At 46.1% G+C, this 26244-nt stretch overlaps 1 protein-coding gene across 3 annotated transcripts in view; it reads right to left on the reverse strand.

The window, feature by feature from the left end:
- Nucleotides 1-25785, reverse strand: part of mgat1b (alpha-1,3-mannosyl-glycoprotein 2-beta-N-acetylglucosaminyltransferase b) — a 29559-nt gene extending 3774 nt beyond the window's left edge. For 2 of the 3 annotated variants that reach the window (XR_012599542.1, XM_074686828.1), the window contains exons 1-2: nt 25434-25785; nt 1696-2971 (exon numbers count right to left, since the gene is read on the reverse strand). Coding sequence is in view for 2 of the 3 variants with exons in the window: in XM_074686828.1 (XP_074542929.1) it covers nt 1696-2559 (864 nt within the window). In the remaining variant the exon portion in view is untranslated. The remainder of the gene's footprint in view (nt 1-1695; nt 2972-25433) is intronic. The other variant, XM_074686829.1, reaches the window with a different exon arrangement.
- Nucleotides 25786-26244: the final 459 nt, after the last annotated feature.

Raw genomic sequence — 26244 nt, forward strand, 5'->3', positions numbered from 1 at the left:
TGAGGACAGAGCTGGGTGAGGACAGAGGGAGTGAGAACCCAGCGACTGAGGACAGAGGGAGTGAGAACCCAGCGACTGAGGACAGAGGGAGTGAGAACCCAGCGACTGAGGACAGAGGGAGTGAGAACCCAGTGACTGAGGACAGAGGGAGTGAGAACCCAGTGACTGAGGACAGAGGGAGTGAGAACCCAGTGACTGAGGACAGAGGGAGTGAGAACCCAGCGACTGAGGACAGAGCTGGGTGAGGACAGAGGGAGTGAGAACCCAGCGACTGAGGACAGAGCTGGGTGAGGACAGAGGGAGTAAGAACCCAGCGACTGAGGACAGAGGGAGTGAGAACCCAGCGACTGAGGACAGAGCTGGGTGAGGACAGAGGGAGTAAGAACCCAGCGACTGAGGACAGAGCTGGGTGAGGACAGAGGGAGTGAGAACCCAGCGACTGAGGACAGAGGGAGTGAGAACCCAGCGACTGAGGACAGAGCTGGGTGAGGACAGAGGGAGTGAGAACCCAGCGACTGAGGACAGAGGGAGTGAGAACCCAGCGACTGAGGACAGAGCTGGGTGAGGACAGAGGGAGTAAGAACCCAGCGACTGAGGACAGAGCTGGGTGAGGACAGAGGGAGTGAGAACCCAGCGACTGAGGACAGAGCTGGGTGAGGACAGAGGGAGTAAGAACCCAGCGACTGAGGACAGAGGGAGTGAGAACCCAGTGACTGAGGACAGAGGGAGTGAGAACCCAGTGACTGAGGACAGAGGGAGTGAGAACCCAGTGACTGAGGACAGAGGGAGTGAGAACCCAGTGACTGAGGACAGAGCTGGGTGAGGACAGAGGGAGTGAGGACAGATGGAGTAAGGAAAGAGCAAGTTAGGACAGGGCAGGATGAGGTAGGGCCGGGGGATATGGCATTTTATCCATATCTCAATATGGTTAGGCCATGTCACTATATACGATATATATATATATATATATATATATATATATATATATATATATATATATATATATATATATATATATATATATATATCGTATATATATATATATATCGTATATATATATATATATCGTGTATATATATATATATATATATATATATATATATATATATATATATATATATATATATATATATATATCGTATATATATATATATATCGTGTATATATATATATATATATATATATATATATATATATATATATATATATATATATATATATATATATATATATATCTCAATATTTTGACTTGGCCTTGGGAAGTTGTTTTGATGCATAAAATAAAACCAGAATGGCCACACTTGAAATGTATATTGATTTATATTGTGATTGTTCATATTAATTTTGTATCCATTTGATGTATGAACACATTGGACCTAAATTTGTTAGGAAAAAAAAAAAGAGTAGGAAAAAGTTGTGTTTTTTCAACATGGAAACCACAAACATGCAGTGATGGAGTGAACAGGGCCAGTGAGGACAGAGGAATGCAAAGGAGACTCTCTGAGAGGGGACAGAAGTGTCCGGTGCACAGCTCTTTCTGCCCAGTGTGCAGCTTAAAGCTCCTGTCAGACCTGTCAGCTGATAACTTTATGGTTTTATAAAAACCAACCATCTTAAGAGCAAACACAGAACGTTCTGCTCTGATATCACCACTGCGGATAACCTTTGTGGTTTGGTGTGTCTCACAGAGCTCACCTCCAAGTCGTCCTCCACGATCACCACGTTGGAGTGGGAGAACCTGTTGAACACCTGGTTGAGTGCCCAGCGGTAGTGGCGGGAAATCTTGTAGTAACCCTGGAACTTCCTGTGCTCAGGCCGGACTCTGATATCGGACAGGTCCGGCTGGCGGATGTGAGTCAGCTGCTCTCCGTACGAGCCAATCACACGAGCTGTGTCTGCGTGGCCACAGTCCTGGCTGACGATGATTGGGTGCAGCTCTGGAGAGGGGCGGTACTGGATGAGTTTGTCCAGGCTGCGTTTGACCGTGACTCTGTCGCAGGCGATGACCAGGATGGGGATGACAGCCTTGGGGCTGGTGGTGGAGGGCTTAGGGGTCTTGGGCTCCTCCTTTAGCTCGGTGGCGTGTTGTTGCTCTACCTTAGCGTCGGGGATCGCTGTGGGAGCTGCTTTCTGTGTCTGCCTCACCTCTGGCTGGTCCCTGCCTTCCACGTCATGTTGGTTGACTGGAGGTGGATGTTTGTGTTCCTGCTGGACCACTTCATGTTTGACCTCTTTTTTCTCCTCTGTCTCTCGCTTCCCCAAGTCTCTCTGCCGGGCCCACACTGCCCTGTGACCCTCGATCTGCTTCAGCAGCTTCTTCTGGGTCTCCAGCTGAACCTCCACTTCCTCAGCCAGCCGGATGACCTCCCCCGCCAGGTTCACCTGGCCTCCTTTCCCCTTGGTCAAGCTCCACTCGTCCTTCCCCACGGGCTCAGCTCCTCCCCCCTCCCCGAGGCGGCCACTGAGGGGGCGACCCCACAGATACAGCAGAAGAAGAGCGTTCCAGGCTACAAACAGGAAACCGCCGCATAGTATGAGAGAGCCTTTCTTACGAACCATGGCCCAAAAACAGGAAGAGAAGGGGGGAGGAAAAGGCTGCAAGGAAGAGAACAAACAAAGGAGGCAGAGTGAGGATCCTACAGACAGACTGACAGGCAGCAGCTCTGTCACATAGTTGTTAGAGTCAATTTGTCTGCGGGCAGCAGGGGGTCAGCAGGGGGCCAGCAGGGGGTCAGAGAGGGGTCAGCAGGGGGTCAGAGAGGGGTCAGCAGGGGGTCAGCAGGGGGGTCAGGAGGATCAGTCGCCCCTCTGAAACCACTTCACATGATCCTGAAGAGGAACACATGCAGTCTGAGGAATAAACAGCAGGATGAAGGCAGAGCAAAAGGAGGAGAGGTATGTCACTGACAGTCCCTTTGGATCACAGTGGGTCCAGACGTCACTCTGTGGATGTGATCCTTCAGCCTTCACCCTAGAAAAAAAAGACAATCAATCAACAGAGTTGAGCTAAAAACACTGAGAGACACTGATTATCGCAAAGGAAAACAATCAGTCAAACCTCATTACCAACACATCAGGTCAGATCTATCAGCTGACTCAGAAAGAGAGCATAGTGAGTGAGGACATATCAATGAAGACAGAGATATTGAGGATAAAGCAAAAAAGGCAGAGAAAGTGAGAAAAAAAAGCAATGACCGTCACTAAACTCTCCTCAGGCCCCGTTTACATGGAGACTCCCGCAACGATTCTTCCTTTGCGTTTTCAAAAGCCACCCGCGTTTACATGAGGACGGCGTGAAAACGATCCGTGTTCAATAGACTCCAGGAGGAGAAGTCTCCTCTTCTTTTCTTTCTTTTTCTGCCGTTTTGTTGTGTGAGACGGTCGGCAAACCAACCATAACGCGCATTACCGCCAACTACTGGCTCAACTGTAAATGTGGCTGAGAGTGGAGCCTTCACCTGAAACTGCGAGTGCTCATGCGGTGACGTCAGCGTTTCACCCTGAGACGCTCCGCTCTGTGTTTACACGAAGCTGGATGGAGGAGCGGATTCAGATCTTTCCACTCTGGGGAGCGTTATCAAAAGTTTGCGTTTTCACTGAAAACGCAACGTGGTCTCGTCTAAACGGAAGGCCAAAACGCAACGAAATGTTTGCGGAATCGACCGTTTTCGGCGTCGTGTAAACGGGGCCTTAGTAAGTCAGTCCTGGTCTACAGTCCAGCCCATGTCTCTGTCCCCTGATTGGTTTGTCTGTAGTAGGGATGTGCCATATTAAATTGTCTACCATAATACCGGTATAATTTCTTGGAGGATATAAATTTGTCATTTTGTGATAGGCAAGGCAAGGCAAGTTTATTTGTAGAGCACAATTCATACACAAGGCAATTCAAAGTGCTTTACAGCTAACATAAAATAAAATCACAATAGGCAAAATAAAATCATTGCATAAAATCACATCATAAAACATTAAAATGATTAATTAAATTAAAAGAGGAGAGTGCAGATAAAATACTTTCACTAGTTGTATGCTATGCTGAACAGAACTGTTTCAGCCGGGCTTTGAACATTGTCAGAGTTGAGGCCTGTCTCACATCTTCTGGCAGACTGTTCCAGATTTTGGGGGCATAAAACTGGAATGAAGCCTCACCGTGTTTAGTCCTGACTCTGGGCACCAGCAGGAGACCTCTCCCTGAGGTTCTCAGAGACCGAGTTGGTTCATATGGTTCTAGCATGTCCAAGATGTACTTTGGTGCTAGACCATGAAGGGACTTGTAAAGAAACAGAGCTGTTTTAAAGTCTATTCTCTGAGCCACAGGAAGCCAGTGCACAGACCTGAGCACTGGACTTATATGGTCGTATTTCCTGGTTCTGGTCAGGACCCGAGCAGCAGCGTTCTGGATGTACTGCAGCTGTCTTACAGCTCGTTTTGAGAGTCCAGTGAGCAGGCCGTTACAGTAATCTAACCTGCTGGAGACAAATGCATGGATCAGTCTCTCTAAGTCAGGTTTAGACACTATTCCTTTAATCCTGGCAATGTTTTTGAGATGGTAAAAAGCAGCCGATGTTATTGATTTGATGTGGCTGTTAAAGTTCAGGTCTGAGTCCAATATCACCCCTAGATTTCTAACCTGGTTACTCACATTTAGAGAGAGAGTCTGAAGGTGACTGATAACCCTTTCTCTTTGTTTCTGTGGGCCAAAGACAATGGTTTCAGTTTTGTCTGAGTTCAGCTGGAGGAAGTTGTTCTGCATCCACATACTGATCTGTTCAACGCAGCGACAGAGTGAATCTATAGGCCCATGTTCGCCTGCCGTCATTGACACGTAGATCTGAGTGTCATCAGCATAGCTGTGGTAGGACACATTACAGCTGCGTATTAGCTGACCCAATGGGAGCATGTACAAATTAAACAATAGGGGTCCCAGGATTGAACCCTGGGGAACACCACAGTTCAGGACCATTTGGTCTGAGACACAGTTACCAATTTCAACAAAGAAAGTCCTGCCCTCGAGATAAGACTTGAACCAGTTTAAAGCAGTACCAGAGATTCCCACACAGTTGTCTACAACAGTGTCAAAGGCAGCGCTCATATCCAGCAAAACTAAGACTGAGACTTTGCCTGCGTCTGTGTTCAGGCGGATATCATTTGTCACCTTGACCAGAGCTGTCTCAGTGCTGTGGTGGGGCCTAAAGCCTGATTGGAAAGTATCAAACACATTGTTATCCAGGAGAAAGTCAGTAATCTGTTGGTATACAACTTTTTCTAGGACTTTGCCTAAGAATGGCAGGTTTGATACAGGCCGGTAGTTATTCAGTACTGTGGCATCAAGACTGCTGTTCTTCAGGAGAGGCTTAATGACAGCATTTTTTAAGGCCTTTGGAAATGTTCCAGTCTGAAGTGAGATGTTGACCAGATGAGCGAGTTGTGGTAACAAACTGCTCAGCACAGACTTTAGAAATCTAGAGGGTAACTTGTCAAGGCAGCACGTTGATGGACTCAGACTGCAGATGATCTCTTCAACTGTTTTGTCAGTTACTAATGAGAAATGTGTCAGCTCTGGGTGTCTAAGTGGCTGCAGAGTAGTTCCTTGTATTGATGAAATTATTGTACTTTTAATGGCTTGAACTTTGTCGTTAAAGAATATTGCGAACTCATTGCATTTAGATGTAGAAATGAGTTCTGGGGGCAGTGAAGCTGGAGGATTTGTTAATCTGTTGACTGTAGCAAACAGGACACGAGAGTTGTTACTGTAGTTTTTGATGATCTGAGAAAAATAGTTCTCCCTTGTTCTACGTAAAGTCTGGTTAAACACACATAACTTTTCTTTGTAGATCTCATAATGAACCTGGAGCTTTGACTTGCGCCATTTCCGCTCAGCTCTACGGCACTCCCTTTTCTGTGCCCTGACTGAGTCTTCTTTTCTCCATGGCGCCTTTTGCATATCTTTAACCATTCTAACCTTTACAGGAGCAATGGTATCCAAAACATTAAAACACTTGACGTGTAAGAGCTCAACAGGTCATCAACATTAGAGCACAGGGCATCATCAAACTGAATCATTTCCTTGAACTGTGTCCCTGTGCTGTCATTTATGAGTCTCCTCTCAACGACTGCAGACCCAAATGCTGGTTTGGGTGTAACAGACAGGTCAAAGAAAACACAGAAATGATCAGACGGAGCAACATCGACAACATCCACTTTTGAAATGAAAACATTCTTGGTAATGACCACATCCAAAGTGTGTCCTCTGCTGTGGGTGGGTTCAGCCACATGCTGAGTTAAACCAAACGTCTCAAGGACAGCAGTGAGTTCTCTGGCTTGTTTGTCATGGGCTACATCCAGGTGCACATTCAAGTCCCCTGTTATGACCAAACAGTCGAAATCAGTGCGCGTAACTGAAAGAAATTCGGTAAAATCATCAATAAAACAACTCTGAGGTGGTTTGTAGATGGTGATATAGAGTATGGAAGACTGTTTTAGTTCCATTTTGAATGACACATACTCAAATGATGAAAAAACTCCAAACCACAACTTGCTGGTGAGTATATTGTCCCTGAATGTGGCACAGACTCCCCCACCCCTCTGGTTTTGTCGTGTTTCAGACACAAAACTGAAATGAGGTGGACTAGACTCAATCAGGACTGCTTTAGCTGTGTTTTTGTCAAGCCATGTCTCAGTTAAAAACATAAAATCAAGATCATAAGAGGAAATAAAATTATCAATTAAAAGTGATTTGTTATTTAAAGATCTGACATTGAGTACTGCATGTTTAAGATTAACAAAGGTTGAAGTGGGCGCTGTGTTCTTACAAGGGATATGGATTAGATTTCTCTGATGGGACAGTCTGACTGTCCCTCTCTTTTCTAATCTACGGGGTTTGATGATTGTTATGACTGAAGAAGACAACACTTCCTCCCTGGGCCTCTGGTTGATATGGGGTATAGCAACACAGAGGCCTTCAGTGTCCTAGACAACAGCAGTGACGCTGCTGGTGATAACAGCTGTGGGCACCGATGGTGGGGGCCGAGCTGGGGGGGCTTTGGTTGGTGGAGTAGCCCGGGGTGGGAGGGGGGCTGGATTCTTTTTGGAGCATAAAATCCTTGACCTTGTCACATCTGGCGTGAAGGGAACCATTTTGATCCCTGATTTCACCAAGCTTTCAAGGTGATCAGGTAGTCTCATGGGTGAGGGTGGAGACAAGAAAGACAGCGAAGCGTCTCCGGAGGGTGTAGATGCAGCAGGCGGGTCACAGGCCTGTGGTGAGGGCTGTGGTGAAAGCTGTGGTGAGGGCCCTGTTGAGGACCTCGATGAAGGCTTTGGTGAGGGCCGTGTTGAGGGCCTCGATGAAGGCTTTGGTGAGGGCCGTGTTGAGGACCCCGATGAAGGCTGTGGTGAGGGCCATGTTGAGGACCTCGATTAAGGCTGTTGTGAGGGCCGTGTTGAGGACCTCGATGAAGGCTTTGGTGAGGGCCGTGTTGAGGACCTCGATGAAGGCTGTGGTGAGGGCCGTGTTGAGGACCTCGATGAAGGCTTTGGTGAGGGCCGTGTTGAGGACCTCGATGAAGGCTGTGGTGAGGGCTGTGTTGAGGACCTCGGTGAAGGCTTTGGTAAGGGCCGTGTTGAGGACCTCGATGAAGGCTGTGGTGAGGGCTATGTTGAGGACCTCGATGAAGACTTTGTTTAGGGCCGTGTTGAGGACCTCGATGAAGGCTTTGGTGAGGGCCGTGTTGAGGACCTCGATGAAGGCTGTGGTGAGGGCCGTGTTGAGGACCTCGATGAAGGCTTTGGTGAGGGCCGTGTAAAGGACCTCGATGAAGGCTTTGGTGAGGGCCGTGTTGAGGACCTCGATGAAGGCTTTGGTGAGGGCAGTGTTGAGGACCTCGATGAAGGCTTTGGTGAGGGCCGTGTTGAGGACCTCGATGAAGACTTTGTTTAGGGCCGTGTTGAGGACCTCGATGAAGGCTGTGGTGAGGGCCGTGTTGAGGACCTCGATGAAGGCTTTGGTGAGGGCCGTGTTGAGGACCTCGATGAAGGCTTTGGTGAGGGCCGTGTTGAGGACCTCGATGAAGGCTGTGGTGAGGGCCGTGTTGAGGACCTCGATGAAGGCTGTGGTGAGGGCTGTGTTGAGGACCTCGATGAAGGCTTTGGTGAGGGCCGTGTTGAGGACCTCGATGAAGGTTGTGGTGAGGGCTATGTTGAGGACCTCGATGAAGACTTTGGTGAGGGCCGTGTTGAGGACCTCGATGAAGGCTTTGGTGAGGGCCGTGTTGAGGACCTCGGTGAAGGCTTTGGTGAGGGCCGTGTTGAGGACCTCGATGAAGGCTTTGGTGAGGGCCGTGTTGAGGACCTCGATGAAGGCTGTGGTGAGGGCCGTGTTGAGGACCTCGATGAAGGCTTTGGTGAGGGCCGTGTTGAGGACCTCGATGAAGGCTTTGGTGAGGGCCGTGTTGAGGACCTCGATGAAGGCTTTGGTGAGGGCCGTGTTGAGGACCTCGATGAAGGCTTTGGTGAGGGCCGTGTTGAGGACCTCGATGAAGGCTTTGGTGAGGGCCGTGTTGAGGACCTCGATGAAGGCTGTGGTGAGGGCTGGTTGAGGACCTCGATGAAGGCTTTGGTGAGGGCTGTGTTGAGGACCTCGATGAAGGCTGTGGTGAGGGCCGTGTTGAGGACCTCGATGAAGACTTTGTTTAGGGCCGTGTTGAGGACCTCGATGAAGGCTGTGGTGAGGGCCGTGTTGAGGACCTCGATGAAGGCTGTGGTGAGGGCCGTGTTGAGGACCTCGATGAAGGCTTTGGTGAGGGCCGTGTTGAGGACCTCGATGAAGGCTGTGGTGAGGGCCGTGTTGAGGACCTCGATGAAGGCTTTGGTGAGGGCCGTGTTGAGGACCTCGATGAAGGCTGTGGTGAGGGCCGTGTTGAGGACCTCGATGAAGGCTGTGGTGAAGGCCGTGTTGAGGACCTCGATGAAGGCTTTGGTGAGGGCCGTGTTGAGGACCTCGATTAAGACTGTTGTGAGGGCCGTGTTGAGGACCTCGATGAAGACTTTGTTGAGGGCCGTGTTGAGGACCTCGATGAAGGCTGTGGTGAGGGCCGTGTTGAGGACCTTGATGAAGACTTTGGTGAGGGCCGTGTTGAGGACCTCGATGAAGGCTGTGGTGAGGGCAGTGTTGAGGGCCGTGTTGAGGGCCGTGGTGAAGGTTGTGGTGAGGGCCGTGTCGAAGGCTGTGGTGAAGGCCATGGTGAGGGCTGTGGTGAGTGCAGTCCAGCTGCGTCTGAATCCTGTTTTCTGGATGCTGGAGGTGCTGCTGTGGCTGAGTCTTTTGCTGGGTCCTTGGGTGGCGAGTCAGGAGCTCTTTTCTCACTCCTTTCCTTTCCGGGAGCACAAGGCCAAGTCTCGGCCTTTTATGATGCCGCAGAGCATGGAGAAGATTATCCATCAGTGGACTCACTCCACCTCTGTTCAGGTTTGGGCCTTTTCCATTAAACAGATCTACTCTTTGCCAGAAAAGGTTGAAGTTTTCAATGAAATGCAGTCCCCTGGACTCACAGACTCCAGACAGCCATGTGTTTAATTAAAGCAGCCGGCTGAATTTGTTTATCCTCCTGTCAATATTCGGGAGAGGTCCACTGATAAACGTTATTTTCAGTTTATCAAGACTCTCAAATAGCTCATCAAAGTCTTTCTTTAAGATTTCAGACTGATCCTTCCTGACGTCCACTGCACCTGCGTGAACAATCAGCCGTTTCACCCCTTGGTGTTTTGCCAGTACCTTGGGTAGGAGTTTAGTGATGTCAGAGACAGTGGCACTGGGATAGCTGCAAGTAACCATTCTGTTCATGCTTATATCAGATATGGCTCCGTCTCCAAGCACAAGGGTATCCTTGACCTGGACTTGTGGCACAGTTTTTCTGTTCGTCTGCTGCTTTGTAGTGGCTTCATGGTTACTGTTATGCACAGGAATTTGGCTGTTTGCTCTCTGTTTGTTGTAGTCCGTCACATTTGGCTCTGACAGTGGTAAAAATCTGTTTGTTAACTTTACGGGTGAAGCTGCACATCTTCCATTGATACCAACATTTTGACTTCGCTTTGGCTTAGCACCAAGTTCATCATAAATGTCTCTGCAGAGTCTCGGAAAAGACATGGTATCATTTAGCTTTAAATTGAAGGTAGTCGTTTTTTCCCCCTTTCCTTTGAAAGTAAAAGTGGACTAATTACCTCTGGGTTCCACTGGGAGTGTTTCATGAAGTCCTTTTTCAGTTTCCAGGGCAAAAATCTTTTCTTTAAGTGCATAGATTTCCTGTTAATACATCCGACAGCTTTCACAGGGAGACTCCACTTCCAGCATGTTGAGAAGATTGTAGTTGCAGGCTCATCAGATAAGTTGTAAAAAACATAAAATGATTTAAAAAGTCTTGGTTCCATTAAAAGAAAGAATAAAATCATATCCAAGACTTGTAGAAAAAGTAGAATGATTTAAAAGCAAAGCCAGTGTTTCCCATTAATTAATGAGACTGTGGCGGCCCGCCACAGTCTCATTTGGCTCCGCCACAGTCTCATATGGAGACAAAAAATACGATCCGTCACTCTGTCAGACCATTACACAGCTGTACTTTCCTACCGCACGTAAACAAGCGAGAACAAGAGGGTGCGAACTAGATTCCAGCGACGTTCGAGCGGGGCGTCTGACTCTGAGGTACGTGCAACTTCTTTTTTGGGCATTAGCGCCCATGCTAACTGCGGCCGTGGACACAGTATCTCACTGCGCTGTCTGCCCGCCTCTCGGGAAGAGGAACGGCTGCACCGCGCACGTCTCGGTTCCAGAGTTTCATTATTACCGCGCATTCAGAGTCAGTGCAATCACACAGTACAATTACCTGGACAATACCAACGAGCTGACGTGGCTTATTATTTCATATTTTCCTCTCCTGGGGCCTACATTTATTAAAGCGTGTAAAAGTCCTCTTAAGTTTCACTTAAGACGAAAAGGCAAAACGTGGATATGACCAACACTCTTTTCAGATCTATCAGACTCTGCGTACACACAGCTGCACGCTATTCTCCGTGATAAATCACACTGCGCCGAGAATAGCGTGAATGTGGTGAGCACGCCTCCTTTCCTGCCTTCAGCACGCCCGAACGTTACCATATATGGTCAATGCAAATCAGTACGTGCATATTAAGTAGCCATGTGCGCTCTACGATTTTTGTAGTGACGTCAGCGTAAGATGGTGAACACAACAGACGGAGAGAGCATGGAAGAAGCTGAATTTCTCTCAGAGCCAGATACACAGCAATATCAGGAAATATCAGTCAGAAAATGATCTTGCATTGATTTAGGCTACATTTGGTGATGAAGTGGGCTGCAGCAAATTTAGGAATCTTTATTTATTTTGACTATTTTCTGCAGTCACTGTAGAAAAAAAACAGAATGAAAACACAACACTCCCAAATCCAGATAAGGGAGCAGAGAAAAGAAGAATCGTAATCTGACCCTTAATCCCAAAAAAATATTTTTTTAAGATGTTAAAACAATATAAAGGGTTTCCACTTTGCCTCCCTTTCACCTACTCACATCCTCCTGCTCTCTTTTCTCTCATCAGCTTCAAACACACACCTCGTTAACTCAGGTGACAGAATAACGGTAAGCTACAGTCTCAGTAGCCTGATAACGGATCACAGATCACGGAAATAGTGTAAATAACCTGTTGTTGAAATGTTGTTCAGTAAATTGTTCAAATTATTGTGAGTGAGTGAGTTTTTGGTTTTGTTTCTGAATCAAATTTAAAATATTTCTGATATGCCTTTGTAAGTTCTTATTTATCAGCGTATGTTCATGTCCATGGTCCCAAATTGCACTTACTGTAAGGGCGATACATCGCGCTTAAAAACGTACACACACATTAAAACCACCGAGGGTCAGAGACTCCCCCACCACAGTCTCCTAAAATCCTGTGGGAAACACTGAAAGCAGTAAGCAGCAGGAGCAAGCAGAGGCACGTCTGCACTCCTCAGCGTCAAGGAAGTGGATAGTTACAGTGCAGAGGCGTAACAACAATGACCGAAGCGAAAGAAACACGGCATCATCAACTTCGTCCTCACATGAGGATTAAGTGCCTAGAGGAGCTACCTCAGTGATGTGGAAGTGGTTTGACTGACCAAAGATCAGACATGCAGCAAATGTGCAGGAGAACTATCACCGAGAAGGGTTGCAACACCACAAACATGTTCCACCACCTAAAGCTGAAACACACAGCCGAACACAACCAAGCTATGAAGACATGAGGAGGATGTGAAAGCTACGTGATCATCGGTGGATATTTTTGCCTGTACGACGGACGTGTGGTCGAGCCGAACGTCCGAACCATATTTCAGCATAACCCCTAATTCACGCGAAAAGCATAAGCGCCGCCCTGCGCAATTCTGCAGATTTTGGGAGTGTGCCAAATCATACTGGATGCGTCTCTGGAGCGCCACGCAGCACAGCGCAGGGCAGTGCCCACAGCAGCTGGATACCAGAGATCACAAGAGAACCAGATGTTCCTGCAGAAACCCCACCCATGACAACGTACTTTCATGGTAATTAATTAGTATGTTAAACTTATGTGGCCCTCCAAAAACTTCAGAACCTTCAGTCCATGCCCTCTCCTTTCTGTTGGTGTCCTTATAGAAAGAATGTGTTTTGTCATATAGAGTTAAGAAGTTTTTCACCTGCAAGTTTAACTTTCCTCCTCCAAAATGTCAGATTTCCTCTGGATCTGACCGACTTACTATGTTTACATTTCAAGCTTGTGTAGTTGTAGTAAATGATTGGAAAAGTGGCATCCAGACTGTGTGTGCAATAAAAAGGCTGTTATTCAGAAGCAGCAGAACCACTAATTATCAGTTGTTTGTTTTTCTCCTCCATGTCGTCATAAATATCGTTATCACAACATTCCTTAAAATATCCTGATATAATTTTGAGGCCCACCCCTAGTCTGAAGTAGTAAACCTCATCACACAGTTTGTCTGACTTTCTGCAGCTCTGCTGGTTTATGTCTCATTAATTCCTTTCAGAAAACATTGGATAACAAATGTTTGTTCTGACCCCTCTCTGTGAGTTCTTTTTGACAACCATCACATCCCATCTGTTTTCAGCTTTCACAGCGTTTAAGTGAAGAAAGAAAACAGATCTTGTCTTAGTAAAGTAAATATTCAAATGTCAGCTGTCCTGACACAGCAGATAGAGCATAACATAGCATGCCAGGACAATCTGTCACCTCTGAACACACAAAAACGCCCCACGTTATGAGCAGGTTAAATATCAGACTGACTCTGCCGCTCACTCTGCTCACGCTGCTGTCAGGTTTAAACTCGACAAGCAGGGACTTTTTCCATCTCAGAGGCCAAATCCATAAAATCTACAGAGCCAGGACTTTATCAGGCTGACTCAGAGGGGGGACCTCATTCTGAGAGTGAGGGATAAACACGGAGAGGCTGAGGGTCAGACGTCCTGAGGGATTCTGCATCTCTGTAAACCCATGACACATGAACTTAGAGACATAAGCCTTTTATTCGAAAAGAAGAGACAGCAGCTGGTGCTTATGATTCATCTTTCTCCTCTGAAACAACAACAAGAGGTGAATGCTGCTTCTTTTATGCCCAGCAGCTCCACAGGATGGAAAACCTGGAACCAGAACTGCCTGACTGGATGTTTCTGCTTGGTGGTACTCTGATTGTTGAGAGGAAACTCTGAGAGCAGGGTAATAACTCAGTAAATATGCGAGTTACTCAGCAGTACACACAATCCAGATGACCAAATTAGGACACACAGATGTGGTCATAAAAGATGCAGTGACTACAGAGGAGAGTCTGACTGCAGAGGTACTGATCCAGCTCCCTTCAGGAAAGACCAGAACCAGAGCCTGCATCCAGACCCAAACTTTCAGGCTAACTTCATCATGGCTGTGCTAAGTCTGTGATATGAGGGTGGAGTCAGCCCAAGCTAAAACAATTTAGAGTTTAAAAAGCTGCTTCAGGTATTCATAGGTCTTCATTAAGGATAGGCTGTGATTATTCTAATCAATGAAAAGTCCAATATTTGAATAGTCACTATCATTCAAAAAAATCTAACAGTTCATGTGAAGATGGTTTTCTCTGACTAAAAAAAGCAAACACACAAACAAAATAAAACCAGGAGCTAGAAATAACTTTATACAACCAAATGTTGCACCAGGTCCTGTTGCAAATCACAGAAACAGCAGGAACATGCAGGGACATCTACAGGTTTCAAAACACTCTGTGTGGAGATCCTTCCAGAAAATAAAACAAAATGTGGTGCAGTGCCAACTCTGCTAGGTTAAGCTAGCACATCACAAATCAACATCAAACTGCACAGCCATGTGAGGGTTAGGCATGCAGGAGAAAGTGGGGGCAGTGTCTGCCCATCACAAACTTAGTCATGTGGTATGTGATAATTAATATTGATAATGTTTAAGTTTAACAATAAGCGTAATAATAAAATCTCAAAGTTTTTCATTTAAACATATTTATTCTCAATTTATAAACTTACAACCTTGCAACCAAAATACCCCGTCACAGGCACAGCCACCTTGCATCCGGGCAGCAAAGAATCTGAGTGGAGCTAGGTGACAAAAATAAGTTGTTTTTTCTTCTTGAGAGTCTAATCTCTTGTTGGGGCCCCCCTACCAACATATTTTACAATCCCAGAAAAAAAATACACAACAACATCAGCTGTCAATTGTCATTCAACATGGCGTAAAGCCTGTTTTTAACCTCTAATAACTAATGAAAAAATAACTTTTCGGAAAGAGGATTTGAACACAACGCAGCCCAATAATATCAACAATCAGATGTGATAAACATTTTTAAGCGGTGTATTCATTTTTTAAAGTTTGACCACAGCCCATCTGGAATGACTGGAGAGACAGATTTTTTTTACCTATACTGCAGCCAGACACTAGGGGGAGCAGTTTTTATAGAGACCTTTCATCAAGCTGAGAGAGATGACGTCCATTTTTTTAAATCTTAAATAACGTTTATGGAGGCTCCTAATAGCTCTAAGCCACTGGTCTGAGCTGTGCAGTATGGTGAGACAGTTCATGAAGTCAGTCTAATATTTGAACACGTCAGAGCAAACAGAGCACAGAGCAAACAGCAACACGCTGGCATCAGGACACAGAGAAGCTCAGTGTCATCCATGGTGTACCACACAGTGTTGCATCACATCTTGTCGTATTGAGTTTTGCCGTGCTGTATCCTCACATATCACACCTTGATGTATCATATCATGATGGATTGTACTGTATCTTGTATCATATCTTTTTATACTGTATCTTGTGGTATAATATCTTGTAATATCAAACTGTATCTTGATACATCCATATTGAAACTTGTTACATAGAATCTTTAGCCCCATTTCCACCAAGAGGTCCGATTTGGATCAGTACAGTTTGGTATGGGCTGGATCAGTAAAGCCTGATCCTGTTTGTGTTTCCACAGTCAACAGTGCCCTTGGTAGGCAGCGTGTAAGCCAGACGCAGATAGCCGCATCAGCTATGTAACAGTGTGATGGCACAGCAGCGCGACACAGTGTACCCCGCTAATAAAGAAGAAAAACACAAGAGAGTTTTGTTTCAACAGCAGTGTGACTCTGTTTGATGACGCCATTTTCCAAACAAACACAAAGTTCTCTTCATAAAGTGGACTGGAGATTCAAACATGGCAAGGTTATGTGTTGTTCTTTATTAACACTCCCACACAGGAAGTGAGGATTCTTTCCAGCAATCAACAGACTGCAGTGTTTCTAGCTCCACCTTCTAGAGTTGGATCAGTATGTCTGGCACCCCAACAGAGGGATGCCAGAAAGTGGAATGGTACAGTTTAGTAATTCAGGGACCTGTCCTGGTTTTGGTCAAAGGAAACGCCACATGAAGTGTGCCGTACTGAGATGAACTGAACTGAACGGCTTGGTGGAAATGGAGATAATGTGGTATCACGGTTAGGAGGAAGCTCATTTCAGCCGCTTGTACCTGCGATCTTGTTCTTTCAGTCACTACCCAAAACTCATGACCATAGGTGAGGGTGGGAACGAAGATCGACCGGTAAACAGACAGCTTTGCCTTCCGGCTCAGCTCCCTCTTCACCACGACAGACCTGTGCAGAGTCCGCATTACTGCAGACGCTGCACCAGTCCGCCTGCCGATCTCTCGCTCCATCCTTCCTTCACTCGTGAACAAGACCCCGAGATACTTAAACTCCTCCACTTGGGGCAGGATTTCCTCCCCGACCCGGAGAGGGCACTCCACCCTTTTCCGGCTGAGGACCATGGACTCGGATTTGGAGGTGCTGATTCTCATCCCAGCCGCTTCACACTGGGCTGCGAACTGATCCAGAGAGAGTTGAAGGTCACGGCCTGATGAAGCCAACAGGACCACATCATCTGCAAAAAGCAGTGATCCAATCCTGAGGTCACCAAACCGGACCCCCTCAACACCCTGGCTGCGCCTAGAAATTCTGTCCATAAAAGTTATGAACAGAATCGGTGACAAAGGGCAGCCTTGGCGGAGTCCAACCCTCACTAAAAACGAGTCCGACTTGCAGCAATGCGGACCAAGCTCTGGCACTGGTTGTACAGGGAACTGACAGCTCGTAACAAACAGCCTGACACCCCATACTCCTGGAGAACCCCCCACAGGACTCCCCGAGGGACACGGTCGAATGCCTTCTCCAAGTCCACAAAACACATGTGGACAGGTTGGGCAAACTCCCATGCACCCTCAAGAACCCTGCTGAGGGTATAGAGCTGGTCCACAGTTCCACGGCCAGGACGAAAACCACATTGCTCCTCCTGAATCTGAGGTTCGACTATCCTACAGACCCTCCTCTCCAGTACCCCTGAATAGATCTTACCAGGGAGGCTGAGGAGTGTGATCCCCCTGTAGTTGGAACACACCCTCCGGTCCCCCTTCCTAAAAAGAGGGACCACCACCCCGGTCTGCCAATCCAGAAGCACTGCCCCTGATGTCCACGCGATGTTGCAAAGTCGTGTCAGCCACGACAGACCCACAACATCCAGGGCCTAGAGGAACTCTGGGCGGATTTCATCCACCCCCGGGGCCCTGCCGACAAGGAGCTTTTTAACCACCTTGGCGACCTCAACCCCAGAGATGAAAGAGCCAACCCCTACATTCCCAGGCCCTGCTTCTTCCAAGGAAGGCATGCCGGTGGGATTGAGGAGGTCTTCGAAGTATTCCTTCCTCCGATTCACAACATCCCGAGTCGAGGTCAGCAGCGCACCGTCCCCAGTGAGCACAGTGTTTACCGTGCACTGCTTCCCCCTCCTGAGATGCCGGATGGTGGTCCAGAACCTCTTTGAAGCCGTCAGGAAGTCTTTCTCCATAGCCTCACCGAACTCCTCCCATGTCCGAGTTTTTGCCTCGGCAACCACCAAAGCTGCATTCCGCTTGGCCTGTCGATACCTGTCTGCTGCCTCAGGAGTCCCACAAGCCAAAAAGGCCTGATAGGACTCCTTCTTCAGCTAGACGGCATCCCTCACCGCTGGTGTCCACCAGCAGGTTCGGGTGTTGCCGCCCCGACAGGCACCAACCACCTTACGGCCACAGCTCCGAACGGCCGCCTCAACAATGGAGGCACGGAACAAAGCCCATTCGGACTCAATGTCCCCTACCTCCCCCGGAACACAGTTGAAGCTCTCCCGGAGGTGGGAGTTAAATATATCTATATCTAGCCGGAACTTCTCAACCTCACACACCAGCTCAGGCTCTGCCAGAGAGGTGACATTCCACGTCCCTAGAGCTAGCTTCTGCAGCCGAGGATCAGTCTGCCAAGATCCCTGCCTTCAGCTGCCGCCCAACTCACACTGCACCCGACCCTTATGGCCCCTCATGCGGGTGGTGAACCCACGGGAAGGGGGTCCCACTTTGCCTCTTTGGGCTGTGCCTGGCTGGGCCCCATGGGAACAGGCCCGGCCACCAGGCGCTCGCCATCGAGCCCCACCCCCAGGCCTGGCTCCAGGAGGGGGCCCCTGTGACCCACGTCTGGGCAAGGGAAACCTGGCACCATTGTTATTGCTCATTATTAGGGGTCTGTGTGAGCTACACTTTGTCTGGTCCCTCCCCTAGGACCTGTTTGCCATGGGAGACCCTACCAGGGGCATAAAGCCCCCGACAACTTAGCTCCTAGGATCATTGGGACACACAAACCCCTCCACCACGATAAGGTGGTAGCTCACTCATGGAGGGGCTGTTGCTAACAGCAGTGTGTAAAACCACTGCTGTTAGCTGCTTCTCCTCCTCCTCCTTCTCCTCAGCATTAGTGAAGCTTAAACCTGTTAGAGTTGGTAAATATAGATCCTAGTAATCCTGTAAGGGTGGAGGTCGTGTGACCAGTGGTAAGCTACAGGACAGGAAAATCTCACACATAAAGGAAACGAAGTAGAAACACCGGTTAATCTCCAGAAAATCACCATCAACACACACATCTGCACACATACACACACACACAGAGCAGGTGTTTGGACAGAGGGAGCAGGCACATGACTGTAGTTCAGGTCAGGTCAGGCCCTGTGCAGGATGTGGACTGACCACAGTCCAATACACTGATCCTCTTACCCAGTTTTAAAAAGTCCTGCTGGTCTGAAGCAAAAAGTAGAGAAATGTCCTGGCCATTCAAAGCAGATAGAGATATGAAGCTTTATTCATTAAGGTTTACAAACTCCTCAGAGGATACAGTCTGTAAGCTGCCGACCCTCACTTTAATCCTCAAACACACGAATCCCTCTCCAGGCTGCAAAACCTCCTGCTACCTATTAGCCCATAACCCATCCATCAGTTTTTAATAATCTGTTGGAAAAAAAGAAACCACGAGTGACTCCTTTACTTCTTGTCAGCCGTCACATCTATACCCACCCTGCAGCTCACATCAAACAGAGACTGGGGAAAGGAGAGGAAATTCACTTGGCTTTAACCAATCTCAAACTGTCCTTGTTGTCAGGAATCAAATAAATCATCATTGAAGGATTTATTTTATGTTTGAAGTAGAGAACAAACTATTTTGGACTGGGAGATGCTGGACCCACTTTTCTGTTTGCTTATTTCTGATGATCTGTAGATAAACTTTGAGATCAGTTCTCAGCCATCAGTCACAGTTTGACATGGACACTTGCTGACACAAATTTGAATTTCTGTTCCTATCCCTCAGATTTTAAATCAGTCTCTGTGAACCTCTCCAAAGTTCTGAGTGAAAACTTACATGTAGCTTGCTACAACTACAGACAGCGACGATGACACTCAAAATCAGCAAGTCTGCTCCTCTACAGCACTTAGAGACAATGATCCTGTAATAACCAACAGCACAAAGCAAAGCCTCGCCAGCCGTCACAGTCTGAGAGTTGAGGAAACAGAGACGAAGCTGAACACCTGAGGGACACAGACAGGTAGAGAGGAAGGGAAAGACACGTTACCTGAGCTGAGAGCTGTACAGAGCTGCGTGTCCTCCCTCTGATCTGTTTGAGTTTGACTACGCTGAGCAGAGAGGAGGAGGATCACAGGAGAACAATCATTTAAAGGGAAGAGGACTAGGATTAGGATAAGGAGGAGCTCAATTGGTTTTAAAGTAACAGCAATCACCCTGGTATATACACTAACTTCTCAGATTAGCTAATCTGGATGAATCTGATGTAAACCTGGCAGCTACTAACATCAGCTGAGCAGCAAACATGGAGTTTCTTCAGATATGATCTGTACACATACAGACTGAACACAGAGAAATACTTCCTTTCATTCTGACTGATGTTAAAGCAGCTGGGCATCATGTGATCCTCACTCCATAACACAGACTGTATATAGAGTGGACAGTGTGGCTCCTCCTTTTCCCATTGTACATTTTCGGAGCCAAAATACCCCAGTCACAGGTGCCGTCATTGGCAGCCAAAGTGCAGCCAGAGTCGGCACAGTAGAGGCTATGAGGGACACTGAGAGGTGACAAGATAATACAAATTTTAGTCTAATCTCTTCTTGGCTCTCCCTCCTGGCATACTTTACAATCCCAGAAAAAGATGCACAAGATTGGCAGCTGTCATCATCATAAATGGGACGTAAAGCCTCATTTTCAGCCACTAATAACTAATGAAAACAAGATTTTTCAGAAAAAAATAGGACCTGAATACAAGGCAGCCCAATAAAATCTTTATATCACCATAAAAATCAGATGTGATGAACATTTTCAAAAGGTGTATTCATTTTTTAAAGTTTGACCACAGCCCATCTGGAGTGACTGGAGAAACAGATTTTTTTTTATACTCCAGCCAGCCACCAGAGGGAACAGTTTTTGTGGCCTCCATTTTTTTACACTCTATAGTCTATTATCCGAATACTGATATGACAGGGCTCTAGACCAACATTTGCAGCGGTTGCACCAGTGCACCTAAATCTTTCATTGCGCCACATTAAACACCATCAGATCACCTTTTCATCGTTTTGCATGAACTTCATATAATGTGGATGATTTTTAAACAAGAATAAGATGCAGATAAATGCTTGTCTCTATTTGAAGCACAAGAAAATTAAAATGTATCAAGTGTTTAAAGTAGAGCTGAAACAATACCTCGAATAATTCGAGGTACTCAAGTACAAAAAATGCTCGAGGGATTTTCTCCGCCTCGAAGAATCGTTAATTTTTAAAAAAAGATCAAAGAGTGGTATTTCAAATAAATCTGACGCTATATTTAGAGAGTTTTCAGACCCCTCAAGTTACCTCTTTTTCAAAATAGTGACTGGCAACAAATCTAGCTTCATTTCTGGAGTTTGGAGACTGATATGAAAGCATATATTGATCTGCATCAGCTGCTTGTCAACGAGCCACACATGCTGAGCCCCTCCCCTACCCAAAATCACTCACACATCACAGACGGACGTCTGGCTCACAGCAGTCTCTCATCACGGTCACACTGGCTATCTGAACTGTTTTCATACACTCTTCACAGTCCATTTTGTTTGACCACTGAGATCACAAGACTCACTTCACCTTAGTAGAGGTGAGCTTCATACACGCGCACAAACGCGGATACTCCATATGATCAATGACATACGATCACTGCGACCGCTTCTCTCAACAGTCATTTTAAACAAGAGCGGGGGTGTCAGAGGGCTGTGTCGCACCTAAACTATTTAATATGAGCCTAAAAGTCACTGAAGTTGTAGCAGTGTTCTCTGCGCCTCATTGTGCAGGCGGGTAGAGTATGGCACGGCTTGAATGGTCAGTGTGACTGAGCAGGAGACTGCGTATGAATGAATAGTGCAGGAGGATCGATATTTTAACATCTCAAAGAGTCAACCAAAGTTTATTTGTAGCTCTAAACACACTAACAGGTTGCAGTGTTTCCCCTACTTTCCGCCCCCCTGAATGTTGAGTTAATTTTTTTTTCATACAGCACCAGATCACAGCAGAAGTGATTCAGAGTTCCCTCTCTCATGAATCAGGTCCATACCTTTTTTTTTAATCTAACAGACTAAATAGCCTTATTTTATTTATCTCATTTGTATGATGGGATGTCGTTTCTACATCATTGGGTTCATATTTCTCCTCGCAGAACTTCACAGTGCGCGAAAGAGCGCGTGATCTTTAGTGCACGGCGAAGTTGTGCTCCAACGCGTTCACAGACACACGAACACATGTGTGCATTTACACACAGACGAGTTCATTCCCTATAAAGGACAATTAAACCACACCACCACAAGAAACATCTCCAAGCTTTCTCTGTGAAGAGGCCACACTCGTTCTCCTGCGCTCGCAACCCCCCACCCCCCTCTGCCGTCACGTGGCCGCCCCCCAAACTGTTAACCCAGGGGAAACACTGTTGTGATATTATACGCTTTCTGTCCCTCACACGATGTTATTCCTCTTTCCTTCAGTGTCCACAACCGTTACACACAAATGACTTGTTATGCAAATTAGTTGATTACTGATTTAGTGTTGAAGATAATCTACAAAACACAGCACTGAAGAGTGAAGAAGATTAAAAAACAAAAACATAATAGAGCTAACTGGGCAGGTGTCAAATTAAGATCACAGGTCAATGAAGGGTACAAATATCAAGTAGTAATGGAGCCATATGTGCTCCAACACAGCAGGGAGCATCATTTTAGTCTGAACACTGCAAAGACTCAAAATCTTTCAAAAATGTCTCATTCCTAGTTAAAATGTCACATATGTAGTCAGAATTTAAAATTTATTACCCAAAGTGACTTGATCTTACACTTGCTTGAAACAAATTTCCATTTGAAAAATAATTGCTGTTTAAGAACGGCAAAATAAGTACTCGATGTAATTTTCAGTAGAGTACTCAAGGACTTAAATATTCAATAGTTGCAGCCCTAGTTTAAAGAGCTTCACTGAGCTGAAATCGAACATCTTTAACTAAAACATTGAGAAAAAGAAAACTTTTCCAAAACAAAGTGCCTGTTGCTTAAGTGCTTCACTGAACTGAGCTGACATTAGAGCCCGACCGGTTAATCGGTCAGGCCAATTAATCGGGCCGATCATGCCTGTCACCGATTTATCAACATCAGCCAAAATGTAGCAGATTATAAAAAATTTTGCTCCACAGAGATTCTGTCACTCCTGTTCTTGTGTGTCTGTGTGTTGGGCTGCACACTGCCCTAGTGCCCGCCCCCTCCGTCCACCATTATGTAATGTAAGACTATAGAACAGTGTTTTAACATCCTGTTAGTTGCTCATTGTGTGTTTACAGTTCGACTTTTTGATCTACTTACTGTGTTTATAGTTTGACTTCTTTATTATTGTGTTTACAGCTTGTTCTTATTTATCGTTGGTTTACACTACAGTTCTTATGTTGACAGTTTTATAATTCAAGTTCCTCGTTGTAATTTGATAGTGTTCTGTGTCTGTCTTGAATCATATGGGTATAATAATAATTTGTGTTCACAGTATATATCCTGTGTATATCAATGAATTTATTATATATATCAGCCGATATATCAGATATCGGTCGATGTGTTGGATATCGGCTTTTTTTGCCCCCAGTATCGGTATCAGCCCCAAAAATCCCAGATCGGTCAGGCTCTAGCTGACAATCAATTTTTCTTGATCAGAAGAATTTCTGATTTTAATTCTGTAAATGCCAATTCCTCTTTGGCAATGTTGTATACAACACTGGTGTTATCTTTAAGTTCACAGCCTGGTGGAGGAGCCTGACCTGTTTTGTGTATTTTAAAGGTTTATCTTTTGATCTGGGCTTAAAAACTGCTTTTAATTTATTGACTGGCTGATGCACATTTATACATTATACATTTTTACACTAAAATCATTGTTGAATACAACATCTATACAATCATATATGCTTATAGTTGTTAAAGTAGAGAGTGAAGATAAAGAGGAGAAATGGCAATAACATGTCCTGGTCACCCCTATGTCACTGCCCTCATTGCCCCCCCCCAGTCTGAAGGTCTGGACACAGCCCTGCACAGAGGGGCAGAGTGACAGTGGTATAAAAGCTGACAGGCTTTCAGGTTTGTTCACCAAAAGCTGGAGAAGAACTCCTGTTGGTTTTTAAAGAATGAGAGGAAAGAAAGCCAAACTAAAACTTCTGTCCTAACGAGAGCAGAAAGGTGACTCCTGTATGAGCACAAGAAGAATTAAAGATCAACTGGTGTGTAATCGGCACTAGTTAATTCACAGCGCAAGCAACGCAACGCACTGATCATCACAAAGTAAAGTGCAGAGTGGAGAGTAGTGCTGCACGATTTGGGGAAAACGTGCGATTTGCGATTTGGTGGACAATATTACGATTGCGATTGTGCTTGCGATTTAATAAAAAAAGTTGTGTCATGATGAGTCGACAGACTTGCTTGGTTATCATGGAGAAAAATCTGAATTGCATGTGCTGACATTGCGATTGCGATAACCTCTTTTGCGATTACGTAATTGCATGTGCTGACATTGGGATTGTGATTGCGATAATCGTGCAGCCCTAGTGGAGAGTAAAAGTTAATACCCTTTCTGAGCCACAACTGACTGCAACCTCAAAGAGTAGTTCTTTACTAGGTTGGCACAGGTCTCCTGAGGGATTTTGGCTCATTGTTCCATTGCAAATTGTTCAAGCAGGTCAAAATTACGTAGTTTCCAAACATGGCACCTGCAACAGATTTTCAATAGGATTAAGATCCAGGCTCTGTGAGGGCCACTCCAGGACCTTGGTTTTGGTTTCCTTTAGGAACTGTTGGACCAATTTTGATGTAAGCTTTGGGTCATTTTCTTTTTGGAAGACCCAGCGATGACCTAAGCCCAGACTACAATCAGATTTCTTCATGTTATCCCTCAGAATCTCAACATAGTTTTCTTTTTTCATGATGCCGGGCACCTGAACAAGGCTTCCTGTACCTGAGGCTGCAAAACAGCCCCACAGCATGATGCTTCTACCACCATGTTAAACTGTGGGAACTGTGTTCTTAGGGTTGAAGGCATCTTCTTTTTTTGTCCAAACAGTTGAAATATTGACATTTTATCACAGGTCAGAGTATCATGATATATTGCTGTATCAGTATTTTTCTAACTGACTGATACACATCCTGTATGGTGTGTCTGTAGGGCTCATTTGTGTTTGAACAAAGCGTCAAAAAGATGATACTTTAACTTTGTAACTCACAATACACTCAGATCCTTTTTGGATCCAACGTCACAAGTGCCCTTTGTAACAGAAAGAAAAGATAGAAGCTACACTAAAACTGATCATTTTCTAAAAGCTAAGCCAAAGTAAGACCTCAGCATTAAAAGTATGGCAAACTAAGCCCCAAACAGAAAATACACATTTTAAACTGAGTCCAATCCATCAAAACCCTCAACTCGACCTGTCAACATGATATTAATGAATGGAGGATATGAAAATGAACAGTAGTCCTAAAAAGCAGAGTATACGTTGATTGTCTTTCAAATCAAAAACTTTAATTCATTAAATCCTCTGGGATCCGAAAATTCTAGATTAATTGGATCAAGTTTCCCAATCCTGCTAGAAAGTTTTCAACAGCAGGTCCTGATCTGGATCCGACATAAAGCCACTTTCTGTGCTCTAGTCTGGTTTCACAATTTGTTTTTTAAATTCAGATCACCAACCATCCAGCCAGCACAGCTCCGTTACACAGCCTCTAATCCGGTTCCCGGACGGACCCTGTTCGCAAGGGGCCCATGTCCGCTGGCTCTGGGTTCAAGTACAGATTATTACGGAAGTGTTAAATTTAGTGTGTTCACTCAGCTTCATCACATCTGATTGGAGGCACGCTAACAGAGTGCTAGGCTAACAGCTGACGAGCTGTCTGCTAGCAGACTAACTCCATCACAGTAACGGTGTTTCACTGATGATCCTGACCGGAGCTGAAGCACCGGGAGCGGCATACACTCACCTCTCACAGCCGGTCCTGGACGTCTCCGCGCGGCTTCATCTCAAACCTAAAGAGGCTCCACCAAGCTGCAGCTAGCTCAGAGGCTAGCTGACGTTAGCTTGTCGAGCCACCCTGTGCTCCCCACAGTGTCAAATCCATAGCACATCTCCGTGTACATGCTCAGCAGGTTCTCTGCAGCCTCTGCTTCCCATCATGCCACCGACTCTGCTCTGTATCCGGCCCTGAGGTCAGCTGGAGATAGCGGGCTAGTCCCTGGAGTCTGCACGAATAACGGTTCACTCAGAGCCTGCAGCCGGCTCCTGGATTCACACAGACCCCCTGCTCTCCTCTGCCCCCGCCCTCTGCAGGGGCGTGTCCACCGAGCAGACCCATAGACTGTATAAAACAGACCAGAGATGACAGGGCCTCTTCTGCCATCCCATTGGCCACCCTAGAATCAACTACAATGATAAGCTTCATGCCTTTTTAGAGGCGGGGATAAATCAGTAAATGTATTCTCTGTCTGTTGACTCTGTGGTGAAAAAGGTTCGTTTCTGTGTTTTCTGTCTGTTGACTCAGTAGTAGTAAAAATATAGTGTCTATGTCCTTTGTGGTAAAAAGGTGAAAGTGTGATGCTGCTGTTTGTGAAATCTGTGTAAAAAAAGGGTTAGTGTCAGTGTGCTCTGTCTGTTGACCCCTTGTAAAAAGGTAGTGTCCATGTCCACTGTCTACTGACTCTGGGGTCAAAAAGATAAGTGTGTCCCTTCTGTCTGTTAAAAGCATCATGTCCACTGTCTGTTGTCACTGTGTGTTTGCTGCTGTTCCTTTCAGC

Source organism: Halichoeres trimaculatus, unplaced genomic scaffold (assembly GCF_033239565.1).
Source record: "Halichoeres trimaculatus isolate MK-OKI-2021-1 unplaced genomic scaffold, fHalTri1.1 fHalTri1_scaffold_14, whole genome shotgun sequence".
Lineage (NCBI taxonomy): Eukaryota > Metazoa > Chordata > Actinopteri > Labriformes > Labridae > Halichoeres > Halichoeres trimaculatus.